This window comes from Sciurus vulgaris (genome assembly GCF_902686455.1).
Source record: "Sciurus vulgaris genome assembly, chromosome: 9".
NCBI classification, from domain to species: domain Eukaryota; kingdom Metazoa; phylum Chordata; class Mammalia; order Rodentia; family Sciuridae; genus Sciurus; species Sciurus vulgaris.
The window spans coordinates 109243190-109265754 of NC_136469.1; the positions used below are offsets into that span (position 1 = coordinate 109243190).

General features: G+C 33.4%; 1 protein-coding gene across 2 annotated transcripts; it reads right to left on the reverse strand.

The window, feature by feature from the left end:
* Nucleotides 1–20833, reverse strand: GUF1 (GTP binding elongation factor GUF1). Of its 2 annotated transcripts, XM_079153052.1 has the most exons (17): nt 20456–20833; nt 18944–19055; nt 18646–18794; nt 18293–18373; nt 16775–16852; nt 15917–16000; nt 14430–14494; nt 13667–13870; nt 11908–12047; nt 10539–10662; nt 10061–10193; nt 7409–7552; nt 6378–6511; nt 3697–3798; nt 2483–2602; nt 995–1031; nt 1–241 (listed from the first exon to the last, which is right to left on the reverse strand). In XM_079153052.1, exons 1-17 carry the CDS (start codon nt 20627–20629, stop codon nt 110–112), a joined length of 2013 nt encoding a protein of 670 aa, XP_079009178.1. In that variant the 5' UTR covers nt 20630–20833; the 3' UTR covers nt 1–109. The 2 variants fall into 2 exon arrangements, with proteins under 2 accessions (XP_079009178.1, XP_079009179.1); XM_079153053.1 differs by lacking the exon at nt 995–1031.
* Nucleotides 20834–22565: the final 1732 nt, after the last annotated feature.

Consider the following 22565-nt stretch of genomic DNA (forward strand, 5'->3'; position numbering starts at 1 on the left):
TAATAAGGAAACTTCTTCATTTTATTGTTGTAAAAAAATTACACAGCTTTTAATTTGAAGTTCTTTACACAGTTTATAATTTATTGTTATGTTTCCCATGAATTATTTATTAGTTTGTGTTTTTTAGAACTTTGATAAAAGCATCTTTAGGAACTTCAATGTTGCCAATTTTCCTCAGCCGTTTTTTTCCTTCTGCTTGTCTCTTCAAAAGTTTCATTTTTCGGGTAATATCACCACCATACTGAAAAATATTTTGAAAAATTGTAAGTCCAAATAACTTCGCAAAATAATAATTCTATAATTACACAGACAATAGAATCATAACATTATTATAAAATACTACCCATGAGTAGACATCTACAAAGTTACCGCTCTAATTTTGCTGTTAGACCCTAATTATCTTTTCAAACAATGATAAAAGATTTAGTCATTTTGGATGGAGATGAAGATTCCCCACAGAAATGTAGTACTACAATATGTATAGAAAGTTAGAATTATCAATTTCATTACTGATTCAAAGCTTGCAATTTTAAATTATGCAGCTACAGTTCAATATAGACAAAAATATGCCAGGAACGATCCTGAGCATTTAAAATGAATCATTCAGTTCTCAGAATAACTGAGTTTACAACTGAGACACAGAAAACTCTGGCAAAGCAACAGAGATGGATCTCAATTCTCGTAATCTTCCCACTGTAAAAGCCATTGTCTTCAGAATCTTTCATCATATATTAGATCATTAAAAACTATTATCAGATCTACCCTTTGTATGAAAAACTTTACAAATAAGATGAAAAAAATGTTTGAATGTAGCCAAACAAGTTACTCTGATCAATCTGAAATTTACCTAATATTTAAAAGGGAAACCTGGAGATTAAATAAAGGGCATTTTATAAAAACCAACATTGAAAACCAATATATTTTTACCCCTTTTGATTTAAAACCCATGAAATAGAAATACTGCAAAACAGAATAAATACAGCAAGATACGTACACATTTTGCCAAAACATTTTTCCTATAGGGTTTCACGCTGTAAAAGAGGAAATTCTGTTTAAGTCCATATTTCCTTTATACTAAAAAGTACTTTATTTTCTAAAAAATTTTCTCTTTAACAACCTATATAAAACTACTGTAAGCAAATTAGTAGTAGCTCAAATGCTCTTGTGTTTTCATGCAGTTAGCATGAAACGGGAAATAAATTCAAAATGATTACCAACCAGTATTTAAGATAAAAAAGGTCAAGCTTGTGGTGGTCAGGCTTGATTACCCAAAACTGAGCCTGATGTGACCCTGATAAAAGAATTATATTTGATTACTATGGCTCAACCTAGGAATACTGCTACCACTTTAAAAAATTAAAATTTGTTATTACTACTACTGAATGTGGGTGGAGTGGTTAGGAAGATGAACTAGGAAGACATTACAAGATTTAGGCTTTTATAAAATCCATCATAATTTGAATATATCTATCTCAGATTAATAATCTATTACTATAGTGTTAACGAGAAATTCCAGATCACTCTAATTTTTAAAAATAGCTCCCTTTTTTAGGTATTCTTCAAGTTATAAGCATCTATTTTTTTAAGGTATTTTTCTCATCACAATTATGATAGAATGACCATCTGCTATTTCCCTGATATTTCCTGGTAACCAACTACATTCCCCCTAATCTGTTTTAATGAAATACAAAAATAACTGAAGGAAAACAGTGTTACAAAATGAAATTTATTCCAAAAATGGGCATAAAATTGACCTCAAATCTGTATAATGTTGGTTTTGGTTAAGCTAGAATTAAATGGCAATTTTCAACTTTTCATAACTGAGAAGAAATTTCTGATTTCCCAGAAGTCTTAGGATCATTAAGGCAGGGAAAAAAGAAGTACTCTAAGACTTCCTGCAATTAGGAGTAGACCACCTGACTCAGTTCTGACTTATTACATCTCATGGAAAAGACTAGTTTGCTACTGAAACTAAGGTAACTCCCATGTCTATTATAACCCACGTGAGGTTTCTAATTTAGAATGCAAAGCCTAACATGATACTTACATTTTTCTCTGATTTAGAACCTCCCAACTTCTGGGAAATTGGTGTTAAAAGCTTCAGGTAAAAGATCCTTATTTTATCTTTTAGTTTTAGTTTCTAGTACTGACAAACTACTTGAATAGGTGAGAGTCTACCTAGATAAAAATCTTAAATTCCTCACCCAGGAAATACAATACAGTCATTAAGTGGAAATGAATGGAAATTCTTCAAACCCATATCCATCAAGTTAACAGTAAAAAACATCACCTAATGGAGTTGTGTAATTCAAAATAACAGTCACCACTTAAAATCACTGGAACTGGAGTCAGCTATCACACTGTTTCTACAAGAAAGAATAAAGCTTAGGCCAATAGTATGTTAAAATTTCCAATATTCTTCAGTTTTCCAGGTATATCATTTCTAAAACCAGCCTGGGAACAGAAGTGAATTTCAGCTCACGTTTCTCTTGCAATGATTTTACTTCCAATTGCAGCTTGAATTGCTATCTCAAACAGCTGCCTGGGAAGAGTATCCTTCAGACGTTCACATATGGTTTTGCCAACAGTGTGTGCTTTGTCTCTGAAACAAACAATTATTTATATATCCTAAATAAGAATATTTAATGTATCTTTGGGGTCATTTGCATAATCAATGTAAATGTGATTTTTTAAAGGAGGCTCAAGTGGAACTTAATTATCATAAACATATTCTCTCTCTCTCTCTTTCTCTGAGGTTGTGGCTCAGTGGTAGAGTGCTTGCCTGGCATGCATGAGGCTGGGTTCGAGCCTCAGCATTACATAAAAGTAAAATAAAGGTATTGTGTCCATCTACAAATATATTATATATACATATATATATAAATCTCTGAATCAAAACTTTTTTAATATCAGAAAATTCAGAAACCTATATTAGAGAATAAAACTATCCTTAATGCCTGTTCTCTCATCCACAGAAAACCACAGTGAACATTTTTAAGATATATCATTGATATTTCAGTTAGATCATAGTGCATACATCTTACCTTCCTTATATTGTCACTAAGTACTAATTTTAGTTTAATATAATTTAATAAGTTGAAATATAATCATATTGGTATACCATAATTTAACCAATGTGCCAGTTCATAAACAGAGTATTTCATTTTTCATTATCATAATTTTATGAATGCTAAAGGCTTGTTTTCAATCTTAAAATCACAATTACAGGGCTGGGGATATAGCTCAGTTGGTAGAGTGCGTGCCCTGCAAGCACAAGGCCCTGGGTTCAAGCCCTAGCACCACAAAAAATAAAAAGAAAAAAGAAAAAAAAGAAACCCACAATTATAAAGTTTAAAAAACATTTATTTTCACATGGTAAGGAATTTCTTTCCATGACACGATTTCTATTGGCTATTACAATTATATTTTTGGTAATCTGGAAAGAAGTATGAAAAACAATAGAAGGATATAATTAATACAGTGAAAATTATTTTAATTATCACTAAAATTTTTAAATGTAGTTGGAAGAAAAATGAGTGATCAATAACTAAAGAAAAACACATCAAAAGAGATTAATTTCATGTACCATGGGTCAAAATGCATTCTACTGTCATGTATAACTAATTAGAACAAATTAAAAATTTTTAAAAAAAGAAATTATTTTCACATTTTGTGATTAGTTTCTACTCAACTTACCTGTGTACAATAGTTACCAGCTCCTCTATACTATTTCCATTCAGTAGAATATCCATTTTTACAAGTTCTGCAGTCTGATAGCCTGCATCTTCATAATCAAAGCTAACAAGAAAAAAAGTCCAAATGACAAACATACTTCCCAGGAGATTAATTTTTCTTTATCTCTTTCATTACTCCCCTTATCTCTTTCATTACTCCCCATTGGTATTATGAATATTATATATACAGAGAGTAAATCTAAATGTCCACAAAAAGGAACAAACTTCATTCTTTTTGTTTATGCAATAAGGGGCAAAAGCAAGAGGAATATGTCCAAAGGGCAAAGGAAAAGAAAGTGGTTAAACCAGACTAGGACAATGGATCACTGAAGACAAAGGTCATTTCCTCCCCAATGTTCCCAGTAGCTGGTGGGCTTTGTTCAATATCATATATTTATGGGTCATTCTCAAGATACATGAGTTGAGTTTCTGTTTAGTTTTCTATTACCAACTACGACTCTGTTTAAATAAGTGCTACTGCACTGACAGCCATTAACAATTAAGACTTTGGATTTCCTATATGATTCTTCAGTTTGTGACTTTTGTGAAAATTAAATGATTTAATAACATAAAGCACTTGGAGCAGTGCCTAGTACAAATTTAGAACAGAGCCTAGCTTAGCATATATAAGCACTTTATGTTACTGCTATTAATATGATCAAAATTACAATGCAAATCAAAATAGACAAATATTTAACTTATAAAACTGAAGACAAACTAGAAAGAAAATTTTAATTATGCTTACAAGTATTCTCAATCACAGACCACAACATGGTATATTCCTATTGTCTTAATTTAAAAACTGTTAGTGCTGAAAAACTGCCAATGTTTGTTTTCTAAGTCTTCACTCTTAATACCAGATTATTGCCTGAAGTGTTATTAAAGTCCTTTCCTTCTTCTGCAGATGTCACATACTCAAACTTTATGAGACACCATGTTAAGCACTATGCAGAATATAAAGAGAGAGAATAAGATGTAGAAATAATTTCTAACTTTGATGTTGTTTATAACACTAAATTTTGTACATTGTGTGCTCCAAAATTTTAGAATTTAACTCAGTTTCTCAAAAGAAACCATTATACAAATATTGTCTGTTTCCAAGCAGCCTAATAGAAACTAACTTTTATTTAGAGCACAGGTATTCTAGTGTTACTTTACAATTAAAGGAAACACATCTGGAACTCCGAAGATACTGGGCTTGGGGGTTGAGGTTTGAGAGAAAATTGCTGTTTGCTTTGGCATTACATCCTTATTCTGACCGTGCTACAGATTTTTGACACTTTGCATAAAACTAATTTTTCCTACTCTCAATCCATGGGAGGTCAATGGTTTTATAGAAGGCTATGAACTATAAGGAATTTCTGTTAAGTGTGGAATTGACATCCATCTTAAACATGAGACTCACCTTAATGTTAGAAGTTTGAGTACTTTAGTTTTATGTAACTCAAAATTTGAAATGTAGTTTAAGTTTCCAAGCTAAAGGATTTTTTAAAACAGATTAGAAAATACTTTCCAGGGCTGGGGAGATAGCTCAGTTGGTAGAGTGTTTGTCTTGCAAGCACAAGGCCCTGGGTTCGATCCCCAGCACCAAAAAAACACTTTCCAATGTCTAAAAACAGTATGTCTATTAATCATTCTTTTAACTGTAGTAATTTTTTTAACCTGCCGCCTCAATTCATTTTAAGTTCTATTACTACTTACATGTTCAAGGTCTTGTCTAAAAAAAGACATAAATGAAAAATAAAATGGATGACAAATTTAAAAAACTAAGTTCTTCATACAACCAAACATAAGACTTCTTTAAGAGTTACTTTATATGCTGACCCTCTTCACCTGAAAACCTCCTTTCATAAAGTTAAATTTCCAACTTACTATAGCTGTTGAAACACTGGAATTTTTCTTTCAGTGTTCATTTTAATATGCATGCCTTGTTTTTTATAGATACAAATGTCTATTTTCCCACTCTATTTCTCCACTGTGTTTCATATTTCCTTTATATTCTACTATATATGACCCTATAACATAAATAAGACTTTAAGGATACTGATATAACATTGACTTAACTTCCCCAAGAGAAAAGAATGCCAGAATACTATATACCCGGTTCTTTATTTAATATTAGCTCTTGCTTTTATCTGGCTGTGTTCTTGTACTCCTTTGGGATGCATATGGGTTTTATGATGTAAAACATTCCTGAGAAAATAGTTACTGAAGTATTCATAAATGCAGGTGGATCCCTAGCATTTTTTATAGACCAAATATGTACTCATATTATTCAAGTGTAAATAGATGTGCCTGAGATCACATAACATACAAATACATTTTAAAAGTACAGCTGAAATCACTGTAGCTTTTTAAGATACAAGATTCTTAATAAAAGAGTGTAATTATTTTCATGAAGAAGGTGCTAACTTTTTTCATCAAAAGAAGAATTACAGTTTGAAAAGAACTTTTTCTCTCATAAGCAAATTGTAAGTACTCCCTCAGACCTATAAGGTTGTTCCAAGGTTTTCCAACCTTAAACTTCTATTTTCAACTATATTTGAGAGTTGAAATCACTAAGTGGGTGGCATACTGGTGTATTTTACTTATCAGTATTTCAAAAAAGTACCCAAACATTTGAGAGTGCCATTAATTTTTTACCTGGCATATCCAGAAGACAGGGATTTCAAAGAGTCATAAAAATCTACCACAATTTCATTCAAAGGGAAAATATATTTAAGCATAACTCTATTTTGATCAATAAACACCATATTTTGCTGAACTGCTCTTCGAGCCTAAAAAGAAAAAAAAAATGTGTTTAAGGAAAACCTGGACAATTATTGATTTAAACTGGTACAGACAGATATCAATTACCAAGTTATGAATCCTAATAATAAAGAATGGATGAAATGAAAAAATATTTCTCTAATGGTCTAGTAAAAATTTATGAGCAGTATTTTTTAATACAGAAAAAACTTCTTGTATTTCAATTGCATTATGTTTGCTACCAAAACTTTTAATCCTTTGTGTTTATCTAACAGTTTTATCTTTTTAAATTATACATTTATAAATCATATGTAACTACAAAAGTCAAAGTCCTAATTTCTTTTTTACAAACAAATTGGGTCCAGAGAAACTAAGCAACTGACTAAAATTACCATATATTTTGTGATGCAGAATTAAAACTATGCAGAATTAAAATTCACCTAGTCACCATTTGACACACTTTACACTGTGTCAATATTTCAAATATGTAGATTTGATGAATTTGATTATAACCCATTTGTGGAGTAGGTATTACAATAAGGCAAGAATTATAAGGCAAAATGGGGACTATCTTCCAATCTAGGACCCCTGAAGTTTTATAATTATCTTTCAGACAATATTCAAGTTCTCAAAAGGCTAAAAGGAATCATACTTTTAGCCAGTTCAGAATACATATTAAATTTCTTTCCTTTGGGCTAAAATATCAATTCATTAAGTTAACAGATGATCAAAACCACTAATTAGGTTTCTCTTACTTAAAATAGTTTTTAAAAAGCATATGCATCTATATCTACTTGTATTAGATATAGACAGAGATATATATGAAAATCTTACTAAATTCAATTTGCTCAGCAGAAAGAAATCTTTCAAAACCTAGGCTGGGAACTGCTGTTTCAGAGGAATATTAAATTGTATACCATTTTTACCTGACAAAGCATCATTATTTTTCCAGTGTATTCATCTGGTGTGATAATGGTACCCAAAACAATTGGCTCCAAATACTCCGTTACTTTTGACTTATCAGGGAATTGTGCAGGGTTGATGATTGTGATTTCTTTTTGTCTGTATTCCTAAAATTTAGAAAAATCAACAAGAAGAAATACTATTGTAATCATTACTATATTTCTTAAAAAGCAAACCTTTTATAGCATATTCTAAAATTTATTTCATTAAAATTTTTGCCATTAATAAGACCATAAAAGAATTCTTAAAACTTAGAATATTAACACAATTTTTCTTTAATTAATATCTATAAGAAGAACTCAAAAAAGTTAACACCATAAAAAACCAATTAATAAATGGGCAAAAGAACTAAACAAGACAATTCTCAAAAGAAGAAATACAAATGACCAACAAATATATGAAAATATGCTCAATGTCTCTAGTATAGGGGCATGCAAATCAAAATTACATTGAGATTTCATCTCATTCTGGTCAGAATGGCAATTCTCAATACAAATAAGTATTAGAAGGATGTCGGGGAAAAGGTGCACTCACACACTGTTGGTGGAACTGCAAATTAGTGTAACCACTCTGGAAAGCAGTATGGAGATTCCTCAAAAAAACTAGGAATGCAACCACCATGTAACCCAGCTATCCCACTCCTTGACATATATCCAAAAGATCTGAATTCAGCATATTATAAGGACACAGCACCATATCAATGTTTAAGGAAGCTCAATTCACAACAGCAAGTGATGGAACTAACTAACCCAGGTGCCCTTCAGCAGATGAATGGGTAAAGAAAATGTAGTATACATACACAATGCAGTATTACCTAGCCATGAAGAAGAATGAAATAATGACATTTGCTGATAAAGGGATGGTACTAGAGACTATCATGCTAAGTGAAATAAGTCAGACCCAAAAAGTCAAAGGTCGAATGTTTCTGGCTAATATGCGGGAAGCTAGTCCAAAATAGGGTGGTTAAGAAGGGGGAAGAGAGAGAAAAGAAAAAAGCAGGGGAGGGGGAATTCCATCAAAATAGAAGAAAGATCAGTAGATTAGATGAAAGAGACTGAGAAGGGAGGGACAGCAGGATAAAGGAAGAACAGTGGAATGAATCTGACCCAATTTTCCTATGTCCATATATGAATGTAACACAGTGAATTCTCACCATCATGTATATCCACAAAAGACTATAAAAAAAAAAAGAAAAAAGCACTATGTAAATATCAGAAAGATCAGTAGAGGGAAGGGAATGATGGGAGGTTGGAGGGGAGGGAAAGGAGAAATGGGGAAATACTGGAGACTGTATCAGACCAAATTATATTCCATGCCTTTCAGAATTGTGTCAAAATGAATCCTAATGTTATATATAACTAAAGATAATCAATAAAAAGAAAAAATTTAAAACCCTCCAGTTATAATCATTTAACATTACAACAAATATTAATAAATAATATATTTCAGTTATTGATTTACTAAACACATATTATGGACTATTAGAAAAAGTATGATGTAAGTATACATTTTAATTTGAACCCTTTAAGGTATTATAGTTTACTAAGTTAATTTTTCATTAAAAATTTTTTAATCTAATTGGTTATAAATGATAATAGAATGCATTTTGATACACTGTACACAAATGAAGCATAACTTCTCATTCCTCTGGCTGTAATGGTGCTGAGTCACACCAGTAGTATAATCATATGTGTATACAGGGTAATGATGTCTGTCTCATTCACCATCCTTCCTATCCCCACTGCCCCACCCCTCCCCTCACTCCCCTTTGCACAATCCAAAGTTCCTTCATTCTTTCCTACCCACCCCCTGAACTATGGATCAGCATCTACTTATCGGAGAAAACATTTGGCCTTTGGTTTTTTGGGGGATTGGCTTATTTCACTTAGTGATATTCTCTAGTTCTACCCCTTTACCTGCAATGCCATAATTTCATTCTTCTTCAAGGCTGAGTAATATTCCATTGTGTATACGTACCACATTTTCTTTATCCATTCATCTATTGAAGGGCACCTAGGTTGGTTCCATAGTTTAGCTACTGTGAATTGAAGAGCTATAAACATTGATGTGGCTGTGTTACTGTAGTATGCTGATTTTAAGTCTTTTGGGTAAACTGAGAAGTGGGATAGCTGGGTCAAATACTCAGTAAATTTTGTTGGAAAATACAGATTCCAAAGTTAATAGTTACTTAAAATGAATAAATTGCTGTTTGGATGGAATACAATATTGTCTCGATCATTAACTTGAAATCTAAAGTTTCCCACATCTATAGTAATGAATGCTTTACTTAGTATAAAATAAATTACTTTTGACCAAAATTATATTTTCATCTGTCTTATATTTAGAACAGTATTTTCATGAATTCTTATTTTTACTATCACTAGCATACTAGCTTTGATAATGCAGAGATCAAATTAAGAAAGCATAATGCATAAATTAGTTTTCAAGAAGTCTCTTCATTAAACATGGCAATTCAATTTTTATTACACTAATCAATAAATAGTTTTAATAGCTGCTCAGCTACTTCTAAGAAGTTCCTCTTACATTCTCCATACACATATTTATTTAGTTTTTCATTTTATGTTGGTGTGAAACAATACTAAATATTATAGTACCTTTATTAATTTTGCTGATGAAAGAACAGCTTTATATGGAACAGTAGGGGTTGTCAAAATAACAGAAGCATTATATTCTTGCTCTAGTCGCTGGTTGAAAACTTCCATATGCAAAAGTCCAAGAAATCCCAGCCTGGAGAAGAAAAAAAACATACTTCAAATTTTTTTAATATCCCAGGGGCTCCATTATCTTTGATGAACATGTTACTTCAGGGAGGGGAGAATCAAGAGTCATTCACACAACTCACATCATAATTAAACGCTAATAAAATTTATTAAATAAGATTCGAATCTGCCACTGCAAATGTCTTAAAATTACCATAAAACATGAATCCACAGTGTAAAATAGGCTGACATAAGTTTTTTTAAAATTCATTTACTAATATAAACTTATCTTCAGAAATGCTCCAAGAGCAATACACCATTTAAACTTCATTTTCCTACAAAAATGCAACTCTACAACATGAATGAATCTTACCTCCAGCCAGCACCCAGGGCAAGGCTACTATCCCGATGTACTGTCACACTAGAGTCATTGAGAGTCAGTTTTTCTAGAGCACTCTTCAGGTTATTATATTCAGATTGGTCTACAGGGTACATACCTGGTGACACAAGGAGTTTTAGTTATCACATGATAAGCTGCCTATAAACCAAATAATATGTGATGCTCTCCAGCCCAAAAGTAACCAATTAGCTTTTATATTACTTTAGCATAGTCTACTGACCAAAGTACTGGTTTTACTAAAAACTTATAACTATTAAATTGACTGCAAAATTCATTAGCTCTAAGGAGTATACAAATGGATTTACATTCCAATGATTTTGTGCTTTTGCAGAAATATGAGGGAAGAAGGAACCATGGGTTTAGGCCTATAGAGAAAAAATTGAGTTTATTTAGAAAACCAAAAGTGTAAGACATTCTATAATGGAACAGAGCATTTACTATATAGCTGCATCTCTATTAGTAGAGTGGAAATTAAAACTACATTGAACTTTTTTTTTTGCAGTGCTGGGGACTGAACCAGGTCCTTGTGCTTCCAAGGCAAGCACTCTACCAATTGAGCTATATCCCCAGCCCTACATTGAACTTTTAATTCTCTATGGCCGATTCTCTATTAAAACCAAAGACAAATTTTGCTTTTAGCAATTTACTAACAAATACTATGGGTGTATCCTGATTCATCAAATTCTCTTATCTCACAATTATGAATACCACAGCTTGCAAGTCACAATGTCCAAATGGCTGACTGCCTAACATGGGGATAACCAAAGTTCATGATGTGTATAAGGTCAAAACCAAAAGATAACTCTGTGTAGAATAACTTGATGATCTTTGATCTGGTCTTTTCCAAAATATCTTAATACTATGTAACAGTAAATGGTTCTGAAGTTATAGTCTTAAGGTTACTGTATTCTGTGTCACATCTACACTGGTACAATGCATTAAAGAAAGCCCAGCTAAGTAAGAGAATACTCACTAAATATACTGATAATTAAAAATAAAAAATCCTAATCAGAAAATGTTTCAGATATAAAAATGAACTCCCTAGAAAAATGAAAATGAAATTCATTTTACCATGATCTCGTAAATCAGCTTTTTTCATATGCACTTATTTTCTCAAGGAGTCCTAAATGAGCTCCCAGAAAAATTTATCATATATATAGAATTAAAAACTCATGTGTCAATATCATGCACTCAGAAAACGTTAGAGTATCCTGACATTAACAATCATTTAGAATAACCAGAATCTGTCTTTATCTTCTAGTAATTTTTCTTCCACTATAGGGTCAGACTTTTAGTTTAAAAATATTTTGGTCCTCAACCTTTGAATTTATGAGCTCCTCACCTGCAAATACCATTGGTTTCGCTGATTTAAACCCAGGCAAGGGCTCCACAGGATGATTATGTAAATATAATGTATCTCCTATTTGCGCTTCAGTGACATCTTTCATCCCAGCAATCAGATAGCCCACCTGTCCTGCATATCTAAATAAAGTTATTATATGCAAATATTTACTGCTTTAATGTTTCAAATGCATACTCACAGTTGTACAGACTTCCCAAGAAACTATCACATACTTTCCAAACAAAACTTGATCAAAACACAAATAAGTGCCACATATCAATTTTCAACCTCTGGGGCTTACCAGGAAAAAAACGAAAACAAAAATGTGTCTTATCCATTACCCCCAAACCCCCTGCACAAGCCTAAAGCTTCTCTGAAAGTCTGCACACCTTTTACAAATTAAACAACAGCTTCTAAATTATAAGCACAGTAAAACTGGTTTCACTCTACACAAGCATGATATACTACTCATCTATTTCATTAACTAATAAAAATGTTACAAATGTTCTTTAACAAAAAAGTAAATTCTAACTAAGCAAAAAAATGTGAACTTTCAACAAATCTGACAACTACCTGACATTTGTCTTGAAGGAAAAGAGCACATTCCAAAATGTCAGAGTTTTACCTTCGTTTAGAGAAAATAAAAAAATTCCTATGTAAACTAATTTATATGTAGGATGAAGTATGAGAACCTTAAATGAAGACGCAATAATATTCAACATATTTGGCACAATATAAGCTGATAGAATTATTTAAGTAAAAATTAAAATAGACTCTAACTCAAAAAATGTAATGAACAGCTGGGAGCAGTGGTGCACGCCTGTAGCCTGTAATCCCAGTGGCTCAGGAGGCTGAGGCAGGAGGATTGAGAGTTCAAAGCCAGCCTCAACAAAAACGAGGCACTAAGCAACTCAGTGAAACCCTGTCTCTAAATAAAATACAAAATAGGGCTGGGGGGTGTGGCTCAGTGGTTGAGTGCCCCTGAGTTCAATCCGCAGTATCAAAAAAAAAAAAATAAAGTAATGAGCTACATTACTTTTTTAAAGCATACAATATTGAACCCTCAAATGTGATGTATGCAATCATCTGGTACACTACTTTAATTATTACAGATGTGGAAACAGGACCTGAGAAACCTCAAAACTATGCCCAAAGTCATGCCTCATCAGTATCTAACATACAATCTAGCTGTACTATAACATACAATAACATACAATCTAGCTGTACTATAAGTGAACTCACATCTCTTTTTCTAATGCACACTACCTTGCTAATTCCACTCTCCAGGAATTTTAGTTAATCGAAGTTTTACTATGAATTTCACACTAAAGAAAAGAATGATCAAAGTTTCTATCCTATCTTTATTTTGGAAAATCTAATTTTAATGAACTTAAATGTTCAAATATATTTTTCTCAACATGGATATGGATGAGAAGAACTAAATCTTTAATTGTTCCATGGAATCACTAAATATATCAATATAGGATCCAATCTACTATATCAAATCAGGTGTAACTAGTCAAGAATATACATCTATTGATTTTACTTTATATCCATAAAAGTTCCTAATATTCTTCATTAATGAGACCCATCTGCAGCATTCACTGTAAATAGTTGCATTAAATAATCAGGCTTTTATTTTTTTTTTTTGTCTTTTTTTAAGTTACAAAATTGGGATCATTCTAAGCAACCAAGGGGAGAAAGAGGCAGACATGTAAATACATACAAAATATTTTAAATACTATTACATACTACTTACAATTTATGAGTTGACTGCTCATTAGGATTCAAAACTCCTACTTCATTAACTTCATACATCTTTTGAGTATGTGCAGACACAATTTTATCTCCTTTGGAAACCACTCCATCAAATAATGCAACATTAGCTATCACACCTCTATACTGGTCAAAGGTGGAGTCAAATACCAAAGCTTTCAGGGGATTTTTGCGATGCACTTTAGGACTATTAAATACAAGTAAAAAAATACATACTAAATTAAAATCTTAATAAAACACCTATTTTCAACTTGTATTATGTTTGTTTTCTAGTTCTTGAGAAAAGCTGATACCTAACAGCCTAAACAAAAGGACCTTTCTATAAAATATGGTATATTAGACTGAATTCAATCTGTAGTTTTGAATGAATTACCGTATTTATTTAAGAATTTGTTCATTATAAAGCAAAACAGGATTGTCAATGAAATCCCTTCATCATGATTTTTAAGGAGAGATCCCTATCACGCCTGTTCTTTTATTTTACTCTCCTGTATTTGCCTTCAGTATATTACTAAAAACAAAGGTTTATTCCCACACACCACAAGTGTATGTGCATACCCACTAAATTAAAATAACAAATAGCGGTGGGGAGATAGCTCAGTTCGTAGAGTGCTTGCCTATCAAGCACAAGGCCCTGGGTTCAATACCCAGCACTGCAATAAATAAATAAATAAATAAATAAAACGGATGGTCTTTGAACTATTAAATATTAAGTGAAGAGTATAAAAACAACAAAAAGTACTTACGGGGGTATTCTTTCAATAACTGCCTGAAGAACACTTTCAACATTTGTTCCAAGTTTAGCAGAAATCTAAAAACATACAGATTAAAATCACAAAAAGTACTTAAAATTAAGGCTATACTTTTCCTATTCTGATGACTTCAGCTTTATGTTCAGAAGAATTCTAAAAAGTATCAATTAGTTTCAATATACCAAAAGGAAAACCACAAAGCAAACAGTATGATGACAAATACCTTTTTTCATTAGTCATGAGGTTCTGTGGTTCTAGGATTGAATTACAAGAGCATTCTTAGCATGGTGTTGAGAAAGCAATGGACTCAATTGAAAAAGCCAACAGTAACAACCATGTCTGCATGGAATGCAGGACTTTTACTTATACCTATCTTCTTGAGCTTCAACTTTGACATCTGAAATATGAAATGATTATTCATATTCAGCCTAAATCTCAAGAATGTTGTGTGGATTGAATAAACAGTGTATGTGGATACATGCAACTATAAAAGCTCATTACTATCTTATTGTCCTCACACTGGAAAAGTGATCCAAGACACAAACCACCAGCCTATGACTGACCTTTATCATCATTAGTAAATGAACTTTCTCTGAAATCTTAATTTCCAAACCCATTTCCTGAACACTACTTCTTTTTACCCTTCAAACTCATTCTTCTGATACTTCATTGCAGCATGAATGAAACTCACTGCATATGACTTCTTGTATGGCATTTTACCCTTTGGAAATACAGTCAGAGAAGTCTCAGCACTATTGATATTTTCGGCCAGAAAATTCTTTGTTTTGGAGATTGTTCTACGCATTAGGATGTTTAGCAGTAACGAGGGCACTTCTATTCACAAGATGCCAGTAGCACCTCTCCCAAAACAAGTAATACCCAAGAAAAAAATTACTACTTTATTCAGTTATATACAACTGTCTATTAGGTAAAGGATAAAAATAATATTTTATCACTAGAAATTTGCTCTTTCAAAAACCAAATAAAAACAAGAGAAATATGTAATATTGCTCCAAGGACATACTATGCTACCATGCAGCACAGCAGTTTGGTTGTGGCTATTCAATAAACAAACTATCCTTTGAAAGGTAAATAAAAACTCAAAGCTATGAAATTACCTTGAACCTACTCTGCAAAGACAGTATTACCAAAGGGATAAAATGGCATAAAAGAAGTCACACTGCAATGAGTTTCAAAAAGTCTGTTTCAGTCCCAGTATACTTGATAACTACAACCTAAGGAATGTGATAAAATCTTTGAGCCTTTGTTCTTTAAATGTAACACAGAAATGATTTCTGTATGTCCTAACAATATAAAATGGGTTTATTGTGAGAATCAAGTGAAATTAAGAGTAAAAGAACAATGTAAAGTTATAAAGACATTATACAATGCCAGATACTCAAATACCATACAATTTCACTTAAGCCATTTACCTGAGATTTTTAACAGTAAAATCAAGTCTTCAAAAAAAGGTATTTTACCTTAATACATTCATCACTTGGAATATCAAATACTTTTTCAATTTGTCTTTCAACTTTATCAGGATCAGCACTCTTCAGATCTATCTTAAAAATAAAATCCACTGTGTTAGCATAATAAAAACAAAATACATTATAAATTAACAGTATTTAGAGATAGCTAAAGGTTTATTGCTATAACCTAACTGACCTCTGAATTTTTTTTCAAAATATTAAAATACTCTGTGCAGATAATACAATTTTAACAAGTATGACTACTGAATATATACGTCAGGCAGCAGAGCATGCAAAGAAAGAGTTCAGTGCAGAAGAGTTCAGTAATCACATAAGTAGCACCATGTGAATTGATTTTCAAAGTTAAATATGAAGTCCAATGATAAACTGTCTTAACTATAGGCAGACTTACTTCTATTAAACTCTAATATCAAGAAACATAATGCAATGCCAATTTTAAAATTAAGATTTTAAATTTATTTTACAATATGAAACAGATTTATGTAGAGAGCTCAGTTTAGCACTAAATTATTTCATGGGTTGTACTATTTTCTCATAGAACATAAAACCTCTTTTCTTTTCCTATGTATAGTTTAGTATAATCGATATATGTTTGTCTGCTCTGCATACTATTTCTACAGAAATGGCCTTCGCATGCAATTCAGAGGAACTCCTTTCAGCTTTGTGCAAAGGCATAGAAGTTTGACTTGCATTTCTATCCCATGCAACTCAAAGAGATCAATCCCACTAATACACAGAATAAATGGCTAGATAGCCCTCATATAAATACTGTTCCTGACATTTAAACAGTAAATAAATTTTTAGAAAGTAAAATAATAAATAGCATTATTATCTTATTATAATTACCTTGTTTATAACTGGAATTACTGATAACTGTGCTTCAAAGGCAAGAAAGAAATTTGCTACAGTTTGGGCTTGAATACCCTGGAAATATAAAGACATAAGAGATTGAGATGATCATTCTACCATCAAAGAACTTATAATTCAAAATCATTATGACATGCAAAACCATCATCTTCATCAAAACGGAGATTTTTCCATCACCCTAATAAAATTAAACAAAATGCCAAATATTTGCTTGCTACAGTTTGGATCTTGAATGTTCCCAAAAGCCTATGTATTAAAGATTTGATCCCTAGAGTTGCATTATTAGGAGGTAGGGCCTACAGGAAGTCCCTAGGTCACTGGCACATGCTTTTTAAGGCAACTGTGGGATACTAGCCCCTTCCTTCTGTTTTTGCTTCACGGCTGATGAGGTGAGTAGTTTTTCTTCACAATATACCACTGCTATGATATGCTGCCCTGTTACGGGCTCAAAGTAATGGCCAATCAATAATGTAATGGAGCCTCCAAAACAGCCAAAATAAACCTTTTCTCTATATAAGCTAACTATCTCAAACATTTCAATATAATGATAAGAAGCTGACCAATACTACCCTTCCTACTTTGCTCTCTAGCTTATGTTTGAGGTTAAAATAAAGATCACTGATAGTAAAAAGAATAGTCAAAGTAGACATTCTACAAAGTTTAACACAGGGAGCCTCAAGCAGAGATTTTACAAAGCACGCTATGATACCCACGCTTCCATACCCTTGGCTCATTCCCTGTGATAATTTCTTTCAGTTCAAGAAACATTTATTGGAAGTCCTTCTGTGTGCCAAGAATTGTGCCAGGGATTAGAATCATAAAGATGAAAAATGGATCCTCAAGGACTTCAAAATCTACTACAGAACACAATCATGTGATGCAGTTTATAAAGTCTAGTACTATGAAAGTAAGTGGCGATTTACTGTTCTTGGCAGACTCAAGATACACAATTCAACAACAATAAAAGAAAATCTGAATTTTTAATTAAGACTTTGTGAAAAACTAGATATATGAAAAGCTTACTTTAGTATATCATAGTTCTTATAAAGTTATTTCATGAATTTTATACCACACACACAAAAAAGTTAACATTCTTGACTTAACCTATTGGCTTAAACCTAAGACATTCTAACACTTTTTTAAATTACTGCCTTAAAAATCAACTAAAAACTAAAGTTTTTAAACTCTGCTAAAATTGGTGGAGGTTTAGATATGATGCACTGATAGTAGGACATCATGCTGCAACAAAAAATACAACAATCTTTTGAACACTTTGATCAGCTTAAAAAACTATAACAAATTATTCAATCCCACAGAATGCTTGCCTTAATGTAATGAAACTTAAAAGTTAACAGTATCAAAGCACATGATTTTGAAAAACACAATAAATCTATTTCTTTATTCAAATAGAAATATTGTTCCCATAATACATTTTAAGGAAAATATCTTGAAACAACCAAATAGACCTCTCACACTATATAAAATGAAAAATCCTACCTCATTTGCGTCAACAACCAGTAAAACACCCTGGCAAGCAGAAAGCGACCGGGATACTTCATAACTAAAATCAACATGACCCTAGGAAACAAAAATATTGGTACCTTTAAATGTCAGCTGCAATTATTTCAGGAAGGTGCATTATGGCAAATCTACTGACACTGATAAAAAGGCATTAAATATAGATTTATTTTTTTCTTTTCTTAACTGTACTTTCGAAACAGGTTACACTTAAAATATTGAGAAAAAAGCAAAAGTTGATATTTAAAATTCAGTTTGAAAAATTAACAAGAATGTTTGCATTATTAATACAAGTTTTTTAACAATACATGCAAAGTTATTAATAAACTTACTGGTGTATCAATGAGATTTAAAAGGTACTGCTTTCCTTGAAAACTATAAAAGAGAGATGCTGTCTGTGCTTTAACAGTGATTCCTCTTTCTCGTTCCACTTGCAGTTTATCAAGAACCTGCTTATTATTCTTTGTTTTATCAATTGTTCCTACAAACAGAAACACTTAGTTGGTATTTCTCTGGGCTTTAAAAAAGAAAATACTACATACAACATTAGAAACAATATTTAACATGGTAAAAGTGAATTCCCAATAACTCACTGCAGTCAATTAAGCATATGATATAAAATGAAAATACCTGTCAGTTCTAGAAGCCTGTCAGCTAATGTACTTTTGCCATGATCCACATGTGCAATGATGCTGAAATTTCTAATATCTTCAACAAGAAATTTAGACATGTCAGGTTTTTCCTGGAGCAGGAAAAGAAATCACATCTAGGAGTATGAATTGTTTCCTAATATGAAACAAATATACGACTTCAAAACATTTTCTTGATCTTCAATTTCATTTCTAGCATTTATAGTGCTTATAATTTTTCTGACTATAGATATATGGCTAAGCTCATAACAACATAAGAAGACTCATCAAGTAAAAAGTTTCATAGTCAAAGGCGATCAATCAGGTAAATAAAAATCCCTTAATGCTTCAACCACTTCTGCAGCCAACAAGGAACTGAATTTATTTTCATGAATGGAGAATACAAGACATCTGGAACTTCCGAACACTGAGAATGCAGGTTATCTAGTAAAAGCTCTTAAGGCAAAGGAACTACAAAAAAGCAGCTGAAAGAAATTCTCTGCTCCTAGCACACATGAAATCATAAATCAGCTCTATTTAAAAAGCTGTGTTCCTAATAAAGCCTTCAATGGCTTTTTTATTTTTTAATTTTTACAGATTGCATTTTGATTCATTGTACACAAATGGGGTACAACTTTTCGTTTCTATGATTGTGCATGATACAGATTTAACGTTTTAATTTAGATACAATTTTGTTATTTTGCAGCTTCTCTAAAGAAAAAAAATGCATGAACAAAAACCAGCGCTTATCATTTATAATTTTTAAATATTTTAAAATTAAACTCCTGCTTTCTAGTGCACACATCTTTATGTTTTACTTGGACACACCAAAAACTGCTAAAAATTGGAATTCAAGAAAAATATTCACTTTTTGTACTCTATTTTTCCAATCGATATTTCATAATCAGCAAACAACATGAAATTATAAAACTTGCCTTAACTTTGTTTTTATAACTGCCCCAATCCAAGGCAGACAAAAGTACAATTATGTTAACTGTGTAAAAATACAAAACTAAATTTGATATTTCCACAGTAGATATTTCCCTCATTCAAGTCAAAGATACTGCACTATTTTTTAAAACTTTGAATTGCAATACATACGCATGTGTATAGATGTGTACACACTCACACCCCATAGGCATCTTAGACTAGGCCAAAGTTGACCGATTATACAAGGTCTACTTTTTACTAACTTATAACTTGCATTCAATCTTTCACTTTTCCGCCTCAACTCTTTGTCTCTTCACAGCTATTAGATAGTTCCTACAGTTACTGAACCCCCGTGTTCTCCAACTAAAGAACAGCTTGCTCCCTCAGGAGGATTTCAGAATTAAACTGAGGAAGTTAAATGACTTGCTCAAGGTCACACTGGCGAGCAGTGGAATGGCGTGCAGCCCGCACGGGCTCCACACTCTGCCTCCCTTGAAGGAATCACAGCCAGTTCCAGGAAGCCCTGCACATTTCCAAGATCGCATGGGGAAAACTCTCTCCAGCGTTTTAAAACGTGTCTAACCGGAGGCTTAGAGGCCGTCACCTTGAGCTCCGCAGAGCTGTAGAGCCTGTCGATGGTCCAGGACTTTGCAGCAGTCCTAAGGGTCGGCGCTGACCCGGCCCTGGGCAACCCAGGTCGCGCGGCCCCAATGGCCCACCGCACAAGCATGAGTCCGCGCCAGCAGTCCCGACCCATGAGGATCCACTTGCCCCAGGAAGAGGCGTCACGAGAGGGTCCGGGAAGGCGACAGCGCCATAGCTAGAGGCTTCGTTTACTCCAATGCGCCGCCGGTGGGGCGGGTGGCTCTCGGAAGCCAGGGAAGCACCATGCTAAGCACTACACCGACTGACCATCACCTCCTGCGGCCTACCCAGACCCGGCACCGCTAGTCCACGCCCTCACGTCCCGCGACGTCCTGACGTCAGCGCGTTGTGCGCAGAGTCGTGAGGAGGTCACGTGATTGAGAACTAACCGTCTTTTTCGAGTACGCCGGGCGCAGGCGCGCAGTAGCAGAGTTTGTCTGTGGTGCGCTAAGTGCGGTGCTGGTTGTCTCGCTCCACCTCGGGAATTCCAGACGGAGTGCCTTACTCCAGAGCACGCAGTAGGGAATGGTGGAGCTGCTGAGCCGCCGGCAAGCCGGATTCCCGGTCCTGACCTGCCAGAATTGCGCCCTCCACAAGGGGCGTTGAGCACCCGAGGTTTAGGTCCTGGGACCTGAAGATGCTAACTTTGGGGAGTTTGCTTCCTACCTAATGGCAGTATGATAGTGGAACTTTTAGAATCTGGAAGTCGAAAAATATTCCCTGAGTAGTCAGCTAATATTCTGAGAGGGATCGGGCTGATTGCAGTAGTGAATGCAGGAAATTTTGGCAAGCGGTGAAAGGGGAGAAAGATTTCATCCCGGATGAGACTGTCTCCGTCATCTTCAAGTTGCCTCTTCGTCGTATGTTTACCTAGCATAGGTCTTTGGAGAAGGTAGAATGGGGGACAAAGATCTGATGAGACCTGCAGGGCATCCTGACTGTCTCCCAGTATTTCCCTTGGATTTTTCTGTAGCATCCAGAGTTTGGTGCAAAGAACGAAGATGACAACTGTGTACAGTTCACCATTGTGATTGAAATCTTCAATATTGTGTACAAAACCTTTGTTACTTAATTTGGGGGAATATTAAGGATTTAGGATCAAAATTTTCTTACAGCCTGTTTTTTTTTCATGAAATTGTTATGACTTAAAAATGGTCCTAATATTAACAGGACTAATTCTGTCACTTTCTATAGAGAAATAACTATCTTGAAATGCATAGAGCATAATAATTTGTCAGTGTTGCCCTGACTTTAATGATTTGAGTATTATCCTGTCAGAGACAAAGCTTGACACTTGTTAATGTGATAAGGACAGATTTTAAATAGTAACATACCACTGCAGTAAGAAACACAGTCCAGAGTGAACAAAATCTCAACTTGGACTTGTACAGAGATGACTGTGCATTTTAAAAGGATATGAGGAAAGAGTGAAGGGGAACAACTGGACTTGAGCATAGTCAAGGGAGTAATAAAAGGATGCAGAAGGTCCTTGGAAAACCCTCCTGGGTTGTTAACTGGTGGTAATATTTTAAAATTCTTTTCTAATGCTTGCCAGTGCCCCTTTTTAATTAAACGGATTAAAGCGAGTTGAATCACATTGTTTTCTTGCTCTTTATGATTCAATGTCTTTAATTCAGTCTGTTTCTTACCTACACTTAACTTGGTATTTCCATAGATTTTACTCCCATACGTTAACACTGCAATAGCTCACAAGGCTAATATGTTCAGCCTATAATGAATATACTGGAAAGTATATTCATTAGAAAAATACTGAGCACCACCATGTCAAATAATGTACTAATTGAGGAAGCTCAGAGAAATTAGGCAAATTGTTCGAAACTGTGTAATAGCTGCTGTGGTTTTGATATGGTTTTAGTGTCTCTTCCAAAGGTTCATATTCTGGAAACTTTGTCCCCAATATAACAGTAGGGAGATGGAGGGATCTTTAATAATAGTTGATTAGATCATGGGGCATCACCTTCAGAATGAATTAATTTAGTTATCCCAAGACTGGGGTAGTTTTCACGAGTGCAAATCTGGCTCCTGCT